We start from the raw sequence: 17,000 nt of genomic DNA on the forward strand, positions 1-17,000 counted from the left end.
CATTTTTCTGTGTCGGCCAGGAGCCTCTGAGATAATACCGCCTTTCTCTGCGCGGGGTTGTGACTAAAGAGAGGGGGATCCATGATAGGGGTGACCATGAAAAAACAAGTCAATCCACTGTCATGGATGAAAGATGGGGTGGGTATGCTTAATCTGTCTTGCCTTCATGTCAGCTATAAATATAACATCGATATAAAACATATTCATCCTCAATTTTTCAGGTGGATGCCTCCTCTTATATTCTCATTTTGCAATTTCTGTTTGTGAGGTCATGTTGGATGAACGGATGGTGAGTGTGGGCCCACCACTAGCAACCAATGATAATAAACCTATGACATCAGGGCGGGGCGCACTACGACCAACGCAGCCACCAATCCCCGGCAACCGATGACGTTGCGGGTCTGCGCCAAGAGCCCCAAAGCTTGGGCCGCTTTCAGGCACTCGTAAATTCAACAAAGAATGTTCTTTGCATTTTCAAAATCAAAGATAAAATAAACATAATCATAATCATTGAGAGTTCTGGTAACTAGTAGATTAACTCAGTCAGTGCAAGGATCTAGGCGAGTCTACCAGTTATATGGGGTGCGGTACTCCATATGGAATATGACATCAGTGCTTACTGATGCTCCAAATGGAGTAACAACCTCTTTGAGATTATCTGGCTCAGTTATGGCCTAATTATTCTGTTCAATCAGTTAACTGCTCTATCGGTTAGAGAGGATGTGCATGCATTACCCCACCTGACTGTTGTGGTTAGGGTATCAGTAGGTAGTATCAATCGCTATCAGGAGGTAGACTGATAGTAGCTGATATTACTGACTCTACAATCTGATAATACACTGACACTGGACGAGTATCATGCTATGTACTAAGGTACTAAGGTACTGTTATGTAGACATACTACCGACATACTGTAAATACGCGGTGTAGACATACTGTAGATACTGTCTGTAAGAACAACATTGAGCTTCAAATACGAAGCCGGCCTATTTACCTACTTAGACACTCTACAGAATACCTATAGATATGCAAAATAGCAATAAACTGAATGTCAATAATCGGCTCCTTACTGTTATTCCATGACGAATCACATGTTCAGATCTAGATCTGGAGATGCATTACATAAGCATCTCCCAACAAACAAACCGCGGCTTCCAACGATTCAACCAACTTTTGAGTCTCAATTTTTGCACTCAACCTCAATTGATGCGGCTGATGGGCGAGGCCTCTCTATAACTTCCTCTCTCCTCCTCTTCCACCCTCTCCTTTCCACTCAATCCTCTCCCACCAACCAGCATGTCCAAATCCTCCCCTTCAGGCCTCACAAAGGCCTATCTCCTCGCCTACAATGCTACTAGCTTCGGTCTCTGGGCGACATGCACCCTGCGCGCTGCATCTCTAATCCCCCTCCTCGCGCCCTCCGGCCACCTCCCCGCAATCTTCAACGCCATCTTTTCCCCCCTCCTCACAACAACCCAGTCGCTCGCCCTCCTCGAGATCCTGCACAGTCTCGTCGGCATCGTCCGCGCCCCCGTCTTCACCACCCTCATGCAGGTCTCGTCCCGCATCCTCGTCGTCTGGGGCATCATGTACCTCTTCCACGACCGTGGGGATGGAAACGGCGGCATTGTCGGTGGTGACTTTGAGGGGCTGGACTTTACCGCTATCACTTCCACGGGGCCCGGGGCGCAGCTCGGCGATTATGCGTTTTTGGGCTGCTTGGGTGCGTGGGGTGTGACTGAGTGCATTCGGTATGGGTTTTTTGCGTTGCAGGTTTGGGGGAGTGGCGTGCCGGCTTGGTGGACTTGGTTGAGGTGAGTTCTGATTTGAATTGAAGGTGTGAGGGTGATGTGCTGACGGTTTAGGTACAATACTTTCTACGTTCTCTACCCCCTTGGAATTACCAGTGAATGTATCCTGGTTGTCAAGGCGTTGGGGCCTGCTGCTAAGTTGCACCCTCTTTACTGGTGGTTCTTGGTAGCTGTTCTTGCAATCTATGTTCCTGGTATGTTGCTCAATTTTGGTGGTGAGGATAATACTAATTGCTCCAGGCTCGTACATTCTCTACACTTACATGATGGCTCAGAGACGCAAGGTTCTCAAGAAGAAGGGAAGAGCTGAGTAGATACTCAGGATAAAATAGATGGGCGGTGGTCAGGTGGACGAACGTGGGTGTATAATTACAATAATGTGGATATTAATTCATACTTAATATATGGTGTATATCAGTTACATCTCTTTCATAATATCCCCAATTGCTTTGGCGGCGAATTTCTTGCGCTCATTTTCTGGTAATTCCGCACTCATATCTAAATCATTAGCATACGGCTTCAATCTGAATCAGAGACATACCTTTAATAGCCTGCATCCGTAACATCAACGCCTCCATTGACTCGACTTTAATCTCATCATCTCCATCATCTTCATCTTCATCTTCATCAGAACTACCCCCATCCCCACCACCCCTCTCAATCGCCATTCTCAGCCCGACCATCTCCCGCTCGAGCTCGTTCACCTCAAGCCCAAACCCGGTATCATCATCATCCAGCCCGAGAAGATGTCTCTCCAGATCATCGTCTAGATTCCCCACGTCGGGGTCTTCCGAGGCCGTCCAGTCGTGCGTTTCTAGCACTTCTTTGATGCGCCGCATTCCTTGGTATTCTGGAGACGTCAGCACCACACACAATCACAAACACAAAACAATAAAACAGAAAGATAAAAGAAGAAAAAGAAGACATACCCCCATACCGATTCCGCCTCTCATCCTCTACACCCTTAGGATCCCAGCGCACAACCTCAAACCCCATCACCCCAATCTCATATAACTGATCTTCCCACCAGGCCACAGAGAACGGTTCCTCGCCGCCTTCGTCTAGACCCAGCCCCTCCTCTTCCTCCTCTGTAATACCCTTCTTATTCTTGTCTTCAGAGGCATCATCCCGCCCCACGAGAACAAGTAGACTGGCTACCTCACCCATCCCGCCTCGCTCTTCTTCGATTAACTCCTTCACGTCCCCGATTGCTTTGACTAGGTCTTTGATTCCGGCCACGTCGTCGCGGTGTGCGATATCTTTTTCTTCTTCGTTCGTGTTTGTCGTAGACTCCGGATTCCGGACTACAATCATAATACCCCCCAGCGCATCACGCACGACGCGGGCTTCGGCGCCGGAGAATTCCGTCTTCCATTGTGTGGGTGATGCGAGGCCTTCTTGGGTTTGTCCAGATGTAGGTGTTGGTGTAGCCTCATTCTCAAGCGGGATCTCATCAACCCAGATCGGGAGGTCGGTTTTGTAGTATTTTGTCGAGAGGCGGAGGGGTGGGTGCGTGGTGTACCCTGCGAAGGTGGGTTGCGCTTCGGTTGAGGATGAGGATGAGGTAGCAGTAGGTGGATTGGTGACAGGGACGCCGGTGAGGGAGTGTAGGAGGGGAGGGATAGTCGAGTGGGAATGCGAGGTTGGGGAGAGGATGAGGAGGCGTTGCGGGTTTGGGATTTGTTGTTGCTGGCCCTGGCCCTGGCTCTGTCCTTGGATTGGGTCGAGGTCGAGGTCGGGGGATGTCATTGTCGTAGGTAGATGGGTTTGGTATTCTGGTGGGCAAGTGAGTGAGGAGGGTTGGTAGGTGTCCAGACTTGGAGATGATATTTTGTTGCGGGGATCGAGGCGGAGAAAATGCCGGAGCTTAGATTAAGCCAGTCTGCATATTGATTGCAGCCAAGTCATGGTGAAGAATGTTCAATTTACAGATTCTTTACATCTACATATTACAGTCTTATTCTGTTGGTGGTTTATTGGTATTGAGTAGCTTGTACTGGACCCATAATCATATTGAGCCATCTCATCTGCTCGAGACAATATCAACCTAACCTGACACTGTAACCACATCTCCGGCAAAGAACAGTATTTACCATCCTATCCTCATATTGTAGCCATCATCCCCCATACGGCGCTAGCCACCCAGTCTTCCCACATGTATCAATGCCATAAAATCCGACAAGACTGTAAAATTGTAAGACGGACAGAAGGCGGGTATAGACGATCCCTCATATAATGTAAAGAGAAGAGAAGAGAAGATGAAAGACGAATTTTTCGGTCCCAATAATATCATTATTAAAAACGCCGACCAAAGTATATGTTGATGAGTATGTGTGTGAATTCACCCTCTTCTCTGTCCCCGAGCTCTTTGCACCGTGGCCTTACCACGAGCCAAACCGACACCGCGGCCGCGCTGGCCTCGCGAACGGAACATGGGGGCGTTTCTAGATGAGTTAGTCTAGCTCTTTGAGAGGTTGGGAAGGAGGGGAAAGCGGAGGGGAGGCTGGTGCAGTGCAGTGCATACCTCAACATATCTGGCACAATAAAGAACCTCACATGGCTTCCGCGAATGTAAACCTGATCCAAGTGCGACACGCGACCGTCACGAGCAGTGACTGTGATATCCTTGAGCTGAACGTTCATGTTGTCCTCGGCTGGAAGAGTCAGTCAGCATTTGATCTCATCGTCTTTCCCCCTCTCTCTCCTTTTATCAAATCCACCGGTTCAACATACCCTCAAGCAGCTTTCCACGGTACACAACTCCAGAAGTAATCTCCAGCGTCACAACGTGACCCTATAATAAGAAAAGAAAAGAGTCAGCAAATCCATCTCACTGCCGCGCAATGCAGCCCAGAAAAAAAGAAAAACCCAACACACCTGTGCCTCATTAAGAAGCTTGATCGGAATTCCGATCGTGCTAGTCAATTTACCCATTGTAAAAAAGAGAGCTTGTCAAATCCAACGGTCGAATGCGAAAACGGGCGCGTCTTTGTCGAGGAAGACGTGAGGGAAGAAAAAAACGAAAGAAGCCGAGCTAGTCGTGTCCCCCGAGTTCGATTATCCGGCCTGATAATTGAACGTTTCCTGGGTTTTGTAGTGGGGGTGGAGGAGGGATTGGTTTGGATGATGGACGTGAGGTCGAAGGACCCAAGGCGGAGAGAGAGTTTTGCGGCTCTGCTCCGCTCCGCTTGGTCTACTCTTCTTTGTACAGAGAAATGCTTGCTCTTGCTCTTATAACAGACGTTCATTTTTAATTCATTGATTATTCTTATCATGCATTGCTAATACCCATATACAATCTTTACCTTTGCATCATTATCCCACCCATAAATATACATACCAGTACATACACACGGACAAGGCAAAAAACACCAACATCATGACAAACACCAACCTCCGCGGCTTCAACCTAGCCGTACAAACCCTCCTCAAAAACCCACCCCAATTCCTCCCCCACCTCACCGTTCCAACCTTCACTCACCTCCCCGAAAACCTCGGACCCCATCTCACCACCACCACCGCGCAATCAGGCAGGAAAAGTCCCACCATCCGCGCCCTCGTCCTCGATAAAGACAACACCCTCTGCCCGCCAAAAACGACCGACTTCCCGCCGCAGATTATCGAGAAGCTGCGTGCGCTGCGCACGTCGCGCACCTCCCTGTTTAACCAGGAGACGGCACCGGATGCGATTTTGATTGTGTCGAATCGGGCGGGGAGTCATCCACGGTTTGAGGCGGAGGCGGTTGAGATTGAGGGGCGGTTGGCGGAGTTTAAGATTCCGGTGTTTCGGCTGCCTGAGGGGACGGAGAAGAAGCCGTTTTGTGGGAAGGAGGTTATTTCTTGGTTTCGGGAGAGGGGGGTCGTGACGAGACCGGATGAGATTGCTGTTGTTGGGGATCGGTTGGGGACTGATGTCTTGATGGCTGCGGCTATGGGGTCATGGAGTGTATGGTGTCGAGATGGGGTGTATGAGGGTGTTGATCCGAAGAAAGGGAGACCGGATATGAATATCCTCGAGAAGATGGAGATGTGGGTGGAAAGATATCTCAGGGAGTCCAAGGGATTCAAAGCGCCGTCACCCAAGAGGTGGGATTCCCAATAATTTGTACGATAGTTGATACCCGTGTACATTAGATCTTATAATCAGTCCATCATACTATGATCTGTAAATTTTGACAGTAGAAAATGAATCTTGATTCTGCTAAGTTTATATACTGCCTACCAGTCGTTCATTGATCAACTGCAACTGTACCATCCAAGGCAGAGCCCACGTAGAGGATATCTCAACTCCACCGAGAACCAGCCATGGAAAAGGCACTGGTACAGCAGATGTCAACCAGAAGACAGACGAGAATCATGAAACAGTACGAGTAGGAGACTCGAGCTCAAACAAATCAAAATAAAACAAGTTTCGATCACAGATGTGATTGATATGCAAACATGTCCTAACCCGCCGACCCAAAATAAATCAACAAAAAGGGAATCCAAAATTGAAGTCGCCATCTCAGTCTGACTTTCTGGCATAACCACGTTAAAAAGACCTCGACCAGACAACAAAGAAAAAATAATCAAATGGTCGAGGCGAGATCAGAAGAAAAACAACCGGAGCAGCCGGGGATATAAAATGGGGGAGAGAAATCGCTCAGGTCCAGCCCCAAAAAGAAAAGGGTATTCATACAGAAAGAAGAGAACAAAGGAGAAGAAAAAAAGTAAACCCATAACAAGGAAAACTTGGAGGCATATCTTCCAATCATCATCGTGCGATAAAAGATAGCCTAGAAAAATTCCACCTCGACGCCCACTAAAGGGCGCCTCCAATGCAGGTGGCATGACCTGCAGTGTCTAGTGGGATTTTGGTGTTGTCCGGTTGACGGATCAAAACAACCAAATGTCAAGCCCATCAATGGAAATGCCAGTCCGCATAACGGTGGAATGAAAATCGCCACAATGGGCAAATATAAAAGTAGAAGTGAAAAAGTCGTGAAAAGGTGAAGAGAAACCTAGACGGCTCATGATCCGGGGGCCATGGTGTTCGGGTCCACATTCTCCATCGGGTTCATGCTTTGGTATTCACTGTGGATGCTCGGCGAAGTCTGTCCAGACAATCCGTGCATGGGAAGTTCAAAGTTGGTGCCCTCGTATCCCATGGTCGCAGGGACCGAGTAGTTGACATTTTGCTTGGGGTACATATCACCCATCGACATACCATCATCGGTGAAGGCTGACTGGGGCTCGTTTCCAAAACCGTACATGTCCTGCGAGGTGTGCGGGATGTTGGACAGTGGAGGCGAGTGATCGGCAATCATGGGGTCTGCAGCGCTGACATTGGAGTATGGGGAAGCTGCATGGTTGCCAACGTTGGAAGAGTCGACAGATGATGAGACGAACGATGGGATATTGAACTGGGCACCCATGCTTGGGGCAACAGGGGTAGAGTCGCCGGGCGCAGCGCTGGTGAACATTGATGGGCTGGCAAAGTCAGATGGAGAAGCGGTTGTAGCAGACATGGGGTGACCTCGAAGGTCGAGTCCATACGCAGGGGAAGTATCAACCCGCAGGTTCATAGCCAGGGGATGAGCTGACTGGGGAACTGGCGCATAGATGCCCGAATCGGCCTCGCTGTACTGAGCGGGTGTTTGCGGCATGTTGTACGAGGGAAGCGGAGGTGCCTGCAGAGTCGCGAAGTCAATGGCCACTGGAACGGAACGACTTCTCTGGCGCTTGTGCCCATGTCCACGAGTGGGGTGCAAACCGACGCTGGCGTGGTTGTCTGGGTACATGCTCATGAAGGGGTGAGCGAAATGGTTGGGTTGAGAAGCCGGGCGTTGGATGAAGGGTGGGGACATTGGCGGGGGCATCGCAAAGTTGTTGTACGCCATGCGGTTCTGGAAAGATTCCAAAGATACCAACTTGGCCAGCTGAACGCTCAGCACCTTGGGGTGGCCCCCAAGATGGTGGACCATGATTTGGCTCGCCTGCTGATCCTCGGTGAAATCACCACACTGGTAGAAGCCGCCAGAGTTGGAAGAATCCATGTAGAACATCGGAGGTCGGTTCAATTCCACGACTAGGCCGCCGGGCCTCGGGGGCGCGCCGTTGGGCTGGGGGCCTTGATCACCCGACTCGAGAGTGATGTTCTTGATGGCGGAAAACGGGTACTCGATCTTGTAGCCGGCCGAGTCGTTGTTGATGTAGTAAGTCATACAGGCCTTTTCGGGAGAGTAGAAAACAACCAAGTCCATAGCGTTTTGTCCGATGCGGCGCCAGCTACCGACGGTCAAGGAGCGGCAGGTAAAGTGGTGGATCACTAAACAGTCAGTACAAACTAATGTCTATGGTTTCAGGTAAACATACCAACTTTGCCAGAAGGCGCAGACTCGCTGGGATAAACACCGTTCGTTCCATACCCCCCAGTGCGACCAAAGGGATCTCTCGCACCAGGTTTGCTTGGATCGAACTGCATGGCCAAGTATTGACGCATGGACTCGGGAATCGAGTCGCATCCTTCACCGGTTTCAATGCTCTTCTTGGCGAGCATCTTGATCTTGGCCCGTCTGCATAAATCAGTTAGCCAAAACAGTCGACGAAACAGGAAATAATATGAACGCACCGGTTCTGGAACCAGATCTGAACGGAGCGCTCAGTCATGTTAATGTCCTGAGCGATTCTCTCCCGGGTGGCTGCCGTGGGAGTGGGGTTCTTGTTGAATTCCACCTCGAGGGTGACAAGTTGGTCCTGGGTCGCCCTTTGACGCTTGTTGTTCTTTTGCTGTTGGGTCAAGGTGCTCTTCCGCGAAGGCCGACGTACGGCAGACGACGGCGCGGTGGTGACACTCGACATGGAAGGGGACGGGGTAGAGGTCGCGGACGAGGACGGGGTCGCGGTAGGGCCCCTCACACTGGAGGAAGCCGACATGGTCGATGGGTCGGGGGTGTCTGTCGAAGACATCGTTTGCATTGGAATAATTGATCAAAAGATGAAAAGGAAAACAGATGAAACCTGATTCCGAAGGAAAGGTTGACGATGCGTGACGATCCGGCCGACAATTGTAGATAGGTTGGATGGGGGTGATGTATCTCTCGAAGCAGCCTCAAGCGCGAGAGAAGAGGGGATGAATCAAACGAATGACAGCGCTGTTAGACAAGGGAGTCGGAAAGAGAATCGAGTCCAATGTCCTAAGTGCAAGGCAGATGACGATGGACTGATCGCGTCGCAGAGGCGTTCAGACCAACGAATTGTAGAAATATAAAAATAAAAAAAAAGAAGCTGACCTAGGCAGCTTGGGTGGTAAAAATGTTGTTCTTCGCCAACGTCGGGACGAGTGTAAATCCAGTTCCAGAATTCCGGGGAGGGAAAAAGAGGGGATCGGGATCGAGGCGCGATATAAGTTTAAAGGTGAAACGAGAGCGCGAGGTCCGTGGCTATCACGAGATATACCGATCGAGGAACAGGAGGGGTTGGTTGGGTTGAATTGAGGGGTGGGAGGGATCAATATAGACACCGTCCAGCAGGAAGCGAAGAGCGCGATAGTAGATGATACTAGTAGAAAGAGCGTGGTAGGACCGTCGTTGAAAGAGTGAAACGAACGGCCGGGTAGCGAGCGAAGATAAAAAAGTAAAAAGAAAGTAGAAGAAGAGAAAAAAGCGAATGGAAATGAAAAGAATGAATGAATGAATGAGATGGGGGGGTTGGATGGGGGGGAGGAGAAAAAGAAGAGGAGGAAGAAAGGAAGGAGGAGAGAGAAGAGAGAGAGAGGAAAGGAGAGCGAGAGAGCGTCAGGAGGAGAGAGAATGGGGAAGTGCAGCAAAGGGAATAGTGGGTGGCAGTTCCTGTGCCTGTTCCTGTTCCTGGCCTAGTCTTAGCCTGTTTGGGGCTAGTCGAGGCTAGGGCTAGTACTAGAGCAGTTAGCCTGCGGACTAGGGGGGGACTAGGCCGTCGTGGGGCTGGACTTTTCTTTTTTTTTCTTTTCTTTTTTATCCTGGAAGAGAATATTGTGATGCTATTATTTATTTATTATCCGCTGAGGTTGGAGTATCAGCAGTGAATAGTATCATGTATCAAGCATGGAGTTGTTTGTTTATGCTAATATACAGCTCAACCCCATACTCCCGGCCTGGCATGATCCTCGATGCCGATGCCGATGCCAACAACAAAACAACACGACAAACACCGTGTTTTGGCCCCTGCATCCTGCATCGATGCTGGCTGCCCAATTGTTCATGCTTAGTTAATCAAGTCCTGCATGTTTTCCTCGTATGTACATCCAATTATCCATCGAGGAGGACATCATCAGACAGAATATGATACATCCACCCCCCCTCCATGAGTCCAACGTGACTGTCCAACGGTTTGGGACCACAGTTTCAAGTGCACGTTGTCTCGTGCATGGCAAATGTCACACCCATCTCTATATACAGAGACTGTACACAATCCCATTATGTCCTACCTTATTGTCCTATGTTGTCCTACAGAGACTCAGAGTAGGTACTCTGACTGACCGCAAGAACAGCTACAGCCGTTTATCCATTTGCCCGCATACCGTTACCAACCTAGTGGAGCACGACTAATACAGAATACAGTCAGTCACACGAAAAAACCAAGGCAAATCCCCAAGCAAAAAAGCAAAAAGTCAAACACCTGAAACCACTAAAAAAGGCAGCCACACTGACACACTCTCACCAACATACAATTCCACCCTGCAACGGGAAAAGCCACCAAAGTCTACTCGTTCAGAACTGCCCGGTTTTTCCTCTCCCTTTTCCACTCTTACACACTCCTCTCCCATTCCAGCCAGTAATAATCCTCGCTACTAGCCTCAGGCCATCGGTTCCAGTTCCAAGCGCTTCCAAAGCCCCCTCGATCCAGGTACCCGCTGTCCGGGCGTGCGCTGATTGGTTCGCTCACATGACAGGCCTTGTCCGGGTGGGGGGGAGTGCCGTCGGGTCTGGGTCCGGCACTCAGGTCGTCTGCTTACTACTCCAGTACTCCGTACATAGTACTATCGATATTAATTAATTGCCTTAGGAAACTGGGGTAGTAACTGGAGATGATATTGATCGACTATAAAACAAAAAAACAACACACTCTTAATAATACCCTCTATACTCAGTCTCACTCTCAGTCAGTCTATTGCTTCCAGTCCTCCGTGCCCTTACTGTTTACTGCAAAAACCAAAATCTGTAACACTCATGATCCGTGCGCAAGCCTCCCCCCTAATTGGCCACCACGAGTCAGCCACACGAGTGGCTCCACTCCCGTTTCCCTTCTCTGTGTCTGTCTCCCCTTGTCCATCCAAGTCGGTCCATCCTTTGTCACGGGAATCGCGGATTCACGGATCACAAGAAGCTCTCCCACCTGCAGGACCCAGTTGGAAGCCAATAGTCTGAGGGCCTGGACAATGCGTTGGAACTTGGTACCTTTTTTGGAGCCGATCTATTTATATATCCTACGCGACAAATGACAAAGAGGTAAGGTCGGGTCGTACTGACCACTGAGAAAAAAAGTAACAAAAACAATCATCTTGTCTGTGGGATCTCCCCGTCTAATAGTCTATCATATAAAATACACATTCAAAACAATGACACTGGAATAATGCCAATATCCAAACCTGATCCATACATCAGGTTTCTCCTGTACACCATCAAAAGTGAGAGACAAACTCGAAGGGGGTATTCCCAACGCCGTCACGCTTGAAGAAATGAGAAAAAAGAAGAAGAAGAAGATAATACAATACACATTACACAAAAACAGTAATATCACTTCAGGTTGCCCTTCCTGATCGATCCGAATCCCTTTGTAAACAGCAATTCGTGAATCTCAACCGACCGTCGCCGGGACGCTCCGCCCTCGGCCGGAGATGTAGGAGTTGTCACTGTCGTAGTCGCCCCCTTCCGATATCCGTCCTGCTCCACTGGCTCCATCTCGACTTGTTCTTCTCCGGTCTTAGTCATGACCCGAGGTCGGGCAAGCAGTTCCTGCACTTGCCGCTCGCGCGCTTCCATCTCCTCCTCTTCGCGCGCCAGTTCAAAGCTGGGCTTCTTCTTGCCGTGGTCCCAGCCCTGTTGGAGCTCCGACGCGGCCGCCTCCTCGAATCGCTTCCGTATATCCAAGTCCTGCTCGTACTCCTGGAAGACGTCCACGTCTGTCGGGAAGAGATTCGCTCGTACGGCGCTCACAAGCATCTCAAACACAATCACGGCTACCACGATCAGTAAGAGGACCACCCAGAACGACAGGTCACGGCCGGTATGGTTCAGGAAGTTGCTAATCACATGGTACACGCCCTTGCCTGAGCTCATTGTGTACCGAACGGACAGGATCATGTTCCACAAGAACCACCCGCCTACCGAAATGACAAACACAATCACCGATAAGATCGTCTTGTTGTGCACCTCCAAGAACTGCAGTTTGGTGTTGATGACGATGACGCATGCGGTGAAGCACATAAGACCCAGTGAGAAGATGTCGTTGTCCGAGTTGTTGTTGAGCGGAGTACCATAGAGACTGTACATCACAAAGTATACAAGCATGGCTTCGCACGTCGCCATGAAGGTCCAACCGAGATACAACCGGATGTTAAACCCATCATTCCGCTGGCCTTTGGTGTACAGCTCCGGGACAGCTAGAAGCGTGGACGCTGACAGATCCTTGGTGAAGATCCCGAGGAAAATAACCGCTAGCGAGGTGAACAGCGTATTGAACATACTTAAACTCCATGACTCGTAAATGCTGGTTCCCGTGTAACCATTCCACCGCTGGTAAAGCGCCTGGGTTAGGTAGAACAACATTTCCTTCCAGAACGTTCCGAGAGTATACTTGCACGCACGGATGTAATTCCATCGCCCGTGAACGAGAAGCAACTTCAGAAGGAACCGGAACTGCGCAATCGAATAATCAGAAATGCGGGCTGCCTGCAACCCTTCTTTTCCGGTAATACCAATGCCCACGTGCGCTTCCTGGATCATGGCAATGTCGTTTGCTCCGTCACCAATCGCCAGTGTCACTGAATCCTTGACTTGTGTTCGAATCGATTTGACCAGGAAGGCCTTTTGCTTCGGACTGGCACGGCAGCAGATGACGGAATCGACAAGAATGGCAAGATTGAAGAACCGGACGCGCAGGGTGCTATCCGACTCAATCATCGTAAGGGTCTGCCCATCAACCACCACCACCGAATGCGCCACAGTGCCCTTTGAGATATCCGCAGTCAGCTTCACCATCGACTGCTCAACATCACCGGTTTCATGGTCGAGAACGACAAGAGTCGAGTAATCCTTGACCAAGCGGCATGAGTGTCCAACGTTGATGGCTGTCTCTCGCTTATCACCAGTCAACATCCAGAGTTTGATGTTGGCTCGTCTCAGCTTGTCAATAGCCTCCGGTACACCCTTCTGCAACTTGTCCTCAATAGCCGTGGCACCAGTCAGCTCCAGCAGTTGCTCAATCTGCTCGCCGACCTGTTCGATCTTTTCTTGTCGGTCAACCAGGCTGGTGCTGGCTTCATGGTACGCCTTCTTCCAGTTGTTGTATGCCGATTCGTCTAGGAAGCGGTGACCGTAAAGGAGCGTCCGCAGACCTTCCGTGGCGAAGTCATTCAGATGCTGGAAAGATCTCTCAAAGACAGCCGCCTCATTCACCACCAAACCCTCCTCAACCAGTTCCTCATACTCGTCATCGTGAACGGAGCTTCCTGAGTCCGAAAAAGCGGCCGAGTATCTGCTCAATTGAGCAGAGGGCCGCGGGCTGTAATACTCAGCGTCATTTCCCTTCGTCAAAATACCTCCGTCTGTTTCCCGGTCTCGCAGCCAAACATCAATACTTTCCCGCAAAGCGGACACACGCTTTCCAGAAACGCTAGACCGTCTGCGCGACATGCTGGGCCGGCTATAGCTGGATCTCACCCCACTGTCCCTTCGGCTGTGGTACTCGCTGTTACGTCTGATAACTTGATTTGCCTCGGCTGCCTTGCGTTTGCTAGCGCGTCTTTCGATCTCAACCGCTTTCTCTTGGGCAAGCGATGAATGCTTGAGCAACTTCATCAAGACACTGTCAGCGCCTTTGCAGAAGACACAAATGCGTTGATCTGGCATGCGAACGATAACAGACATCCTCTTCCGTGCGCTCGAAAATTCGATGACATCCATAACTTCATAAACCTCATCACAAGATGGCTCATCCGGTCCACTCGGGTAGGTCCGGACGGTCACCGTATTCGACTGTCGATCTTTAACGAGGTATCCAAGCTCCTGTGCTGCCATGACTAAAGCCAGCTCGTCAGGCGACGATGCTTGGTACGAGATGTCTCCAAGCTCGTCAGTCTCGGGAATGCAGGTATGGCACAAAGCGATAGACAGCAGAAACATCTTGGCCTTGCGTGCAAAGACAGTGTAAGGTTTGCGTTGAATATACTCCACCATATCAATTGTGTTGTAGGTGGTCTTCTGGGGTCTGGATGTGGAACCAGCCACGCCCATAGTCCCAGAAACGTTCGAAAGCCTTCCAAAGGCACTCCGAGCTTGAGAAGCGTTAGACTTGCGACCAATGGCCTTCTTGCCCTTGGCACTTCGTTTCTTATGGATCAGCTTCGCCCGGTCTCCCTCTTTGGCAGCCTCTTCGCGCAAGTCAAAGTCGTGAAACCATGCAGTACCGGCGACACTCATTTTGCGGAAGCGCATCGTGTTGTTGGTGAGGGTACCAGTCTTGTCAGAGAAAATATAGCTGACTTGTCCGAGTTCCTCGTTGATGGTCGACGTTCGCGCTTCAAGTGGGGTATCCGTTTCCTCATCGTACATGTCGATGTCGTTCATCAGGAACATCTGGACAACCTTGACAATTTCCATACTCACATAGAGTGAGATCGGAATCATAGTGTTGAACATGATGAGGAAGGAAGTGAAAATGGGACCATAGCTCACACTTGCCTCTTGGAGATACCAGGAGTGAACTTCAACATCAGCAGACCAGAACTTGTATGCAATAGTACAAGCGACGGCCAAAGCAACGACGAGACACACAATCAGCATGACAACGCGGTTGACCTTGCCCTGGAGCGTGGGAGATTTGATCCGGGGGTTCTTGTTGGCATTCATCCGAATCTTGCACTCCTCGCCGGTGTAGATGACCATGCCAATTGCAAGTTCAGTGTTCCGCAGGATACTTCCACGGTAGACGATTTCATTGTTGGTCAATGGCAGCTTTTCCTGTCCAGCAATGGTCACATTTCCGTCGAATTTGTACAGATCGAGGTTCGGGTCTTCGACGGCAAAATGGATGTCGGTGCTGCAGATGTCCTCGACAGTCGAGCACACCTTGGAAACGGGTTGACAGGGCGATTTGTTCTTGAGGTTGGTCTCGCCATCAAGAGCCATGGTCTCGATGTAGGCCACTCCGTTGGGCCCATCCGCGTGTAAGAGAGCGATATCCGCGGGAATAGGCTGATCCCGCTCCAATTTAATGACATCGCCGACTTTGATATCCTCCCATTTGATCGAGGTCCAATCCTGGGAATCACTCGATTCGGACGAGTTGTCCTTGGCCGATTCCGGGGCTCCAATTTGACTGCCCAATCGTAAAACGGAAGCGTAGCGATTGTTCTCTTCCTTGTCCAGACGATACCGACGCCAGTCGTCAAATCCTTCTTTGCCCATGGAGATACCCACGAAGATCAACAGGGGAACGATCGTTGTATAGGTACCCGTTGTACTCAAACCAGGAATCATCTGCAGAATGGCGACGACCAGGAAATAAAAGTTGGCAAGTTTGGTGAATTGCGCCCAGAACTGTCGCGGGAAAAAGCTCCAGAAGCTGTAACGACTGGACCGAATCCAATTTTCGATGTAAGGCTTCCCGGTGCGCTCATCGATCAGCACATCGGTGCGTGTGGGGTCAAGATCAATATGGCGACCATCTTTGCTAGGTGGGATATCCTTGATCCGCAGAATAGTCTTCCGAACAGCCTCGAGGGCATTGTTTAACCGGTCCACGATCACTGCAGTGGCAGCCTTCTTCTTCAGCCACTTCTCGTGCGAAAGAGTCGTGAAGAAATGTCTGTCATCCTTGAGACCATCCGAGGGGTCAGAGAAGTATGTAGAACCGCCATCCTTTGAACTAGACTCGACGGTGGTGGTCGGTGCCACGGTTATTTGATGCTTCTCATCTTCAGACGACCGCTGTGAAGTTCCAGCGGGAACCTCTTCGACCGGCTGAGGGACATTTGTTTCCTGCAACTCCACCGCGCCTGGGGATGTGGGAAGACCCGGAGATGTCGGGTCCGGGGATATAGGAGGGTGGAGTGGGGAAGTAGGAGGAACCGGAGAAGTCTCCCTCGACTGGGTCTCGATATTCTTAGCGAAGATCGTCCGACGAAGCGAATAACCACGATTGCGCGATCGGGAACGACCCGTTTCAGGGTTCTGCGGCGATGGAGGAGAAAGCATTGTATTCGGGGAGAGAGGCGAGGTAGGGCCACGTTCTGGAGACCGGCCAGACAGCGATCGAGCTTGCGGAGGGGCAAGGTTAGTATTGACGGTCAACCCTCTCGAAGCCGTCCGTCGATGTCTCTCCCGAATCGTCTGTCTGGGGTCCTCCGTCGAGTCGTCTTCGAGATCCACCGAAAAACGAACATGCTGCTGTTGCGAAGCTCTCCGCCCCGAGTCGGAGAGTGTTCGGGAAGGCGAGATGGAGGGGCGTCCTCCCCCACCAGCACTGAGGCCATCCTGCGACGGCACTGAATTCAACGACAGACTCCTAGGCAATTGTGGCATGGGTGTTGTATCCCCTGTCCCTGTCCCTGTCCCTGTCTGAGTCTGACCTGCGTCTCCTCCCTGCGGAGTCTGATTCTCCTCTGGGGAAGAAGCTCCATTATGCGACATTGCGCCAATACCCTCCCAAGTAGATGCGGTGTAGTTCCGGTGTCAGTCGTATCCAACACTGACTCTTCCACCTCTTGTTGAATACCAATCCGGGGGAATAAACGAAATCGCACGGTGTGGTTGTAGCAACGGTTGGTATTCGGCCTGATCTAAGACATCATTCGAACCACATAGACGGGAATGAATCCTTTTCTTTTTATTCTAATAATCTTTCACCCCAACAACACGTCGTCCACCATTTGCTGCAAATAGTTCCGAGTCGTCGATTTGAAGGGACCGGAAGGTCGACGGTAGGCAAGGCGACAATATTAAAATGAAA

General features: G+C 50.4%; 6 protein-coding genes across 6 annotated transcripts; 2 read left to right on the forward strand and 4 right to left on the reverse strand.

Annotated features, from left to right (window-relative positions):
- Window positions 1-1,296: 1,296 nt before the first annotated feature.
- ASPWEDRAFT_99771 (protein tyrosine phosphatase-like domain-containing protein) lies at window positions 1,297-2,125 on the forward strand (the record flags this gene model as incomplete). The annotated part of the gene is made up of 4 exons (XM_040839687.1): window positions 1,297-1,629; window positions 1,693-1,814; window positions 1,866-2,005; window positions 2,052-2,125. The coding sequence occupies 4 exons, from the start codon at window positions 1,297-1,299 to the stop codon at window positions 2,123-2,125; spliced, it is 669 nt and encodes a 222-aa protein (XP_040694381.1).
- Window positions 2,126-2,160: 35 nt separating this feature from the next.
- On the reverse strand, window positions 2,161-3,632 carry ASPWEDRAFT_34162 (adaptin-binding domain-containing protein). The gene is made up of 3 exons (XM_040833936.1): window positions 2,741-3,632; window positions 2,353-2,661; window positions 2,161-2,309 (listed from the first exon to the last, which is right to left on the reverse strand). Exons 1-3 carry the CDS (start codon window positions 3,558-3,560, stop codon window positions 2,230-2,232), a joined length of 1,209 nt encoding a protein of 402 aa, XP_040694382.1. The 5' UTR covers window positions 3,561-3,632; the 3' UTR covers window positions 2,161-2,229.
- Window positions 3,633-3,806: 174 nt separating this feature from the next.
- Window positions 3,807-4,861, reverse strand: ASPWEDRAFT_34163 (putative small nuclear ribonucleoprotein SmD3). The gene is made up of 4 exons (XM_040833937.1): window positions 4,689-4,861; window positions 4,545-4,605; window positions 4,336-4,465; window positions 3,807-4,255 (listed from the first exon to the last, which is right to left on the reverse strand). The coding sequence occupies exons 1-4, from the start codon at window positions 4,743-4,745 to the stop codon at window positions 4,153-4,155; spliced, it is 351 nt and encodes a 116-aa protein (XP_040694383.1). The 5' UTR covers window positions 4,746-4,861; the 3' UTR covers window positions 3,807-4,152.
- Window positions 4,862-5,020: 159 nt separating this feature from the next.
- ASPWEDRAFT_229856 (phosphatidylglycerophosphatase) lies at window positions 5,021-6,155 on the forward strand. The gene has a single exon (XM_040832426.1). It carries the CDS (start codon window positions 5,191-5,193, stop codon window positions 5,911-5,913), a length of 723 nt encoding a protein of 240 aa, XP_040694384.1. The 5' UTR covers window positions 5,021-5,190; the 3' UTR covers window positions 5,914-6,155.
- A 665-nt stretch (window positions 6,156-6,820) lies between these two features.
- ASPWEDRAFT_102793 (uncharacterized protein) lies at window positions 6,821-8,759 on the reverse strand (the record flags this gene model as incomplete). Its single annotated transcript, XM_040827510.1, has 3 exons — window positions 6,821-8,118; window positions 8,166-8,365; window positions 8,422-8,759. 3 exons carry the CDS (start codon window positions 8,757-8,759, stop codon window positions 6,821-6,823), a joined length of 1,836 nt encoding a protein of 611 aa, XP_040694385.1.
- A 2,532-nt stretch (window positions 8,760-11,291) lies between these two features.
- On the reverse strand, window positions 11,292-16,681 carry ASPWEDRAFT_123924 (aminophospholipid-translocating P4-type ATPase DNF3; the record flags this gene model as incomplete). Its single annotated transcript, XM_040829180.1, has 2 exons — window positions 11,292-16,030; window positions 16,121-16,681. 2 exons carry the CDS (start codon window positions 16,679-16,681, stop codon window positions 11,567-11,569), a joined length of 5,025 nt encoding a protein of 1,674 aa, XP_040694386.1. The 3' UTR covers window positions 11,292-11,566.
- Window positions 16,682-17,000: the final 319 nt, after the last annotated feature.

The sequence above is a fragment of the Aspergillus wentii genome, assembly GCF_001890725.1.
Source record: "Aspergillus wentii DTO 134E9 unplaced genomic scaffold ASPWEscaffold_1, whole genome shotgun sequence".
NCBI lineage: Eukaryota > Fungi > Ascomycota > Eurotiomycetes > Eurotiales > Aspergillaceae > Aspergillus > Aspergillus wentii.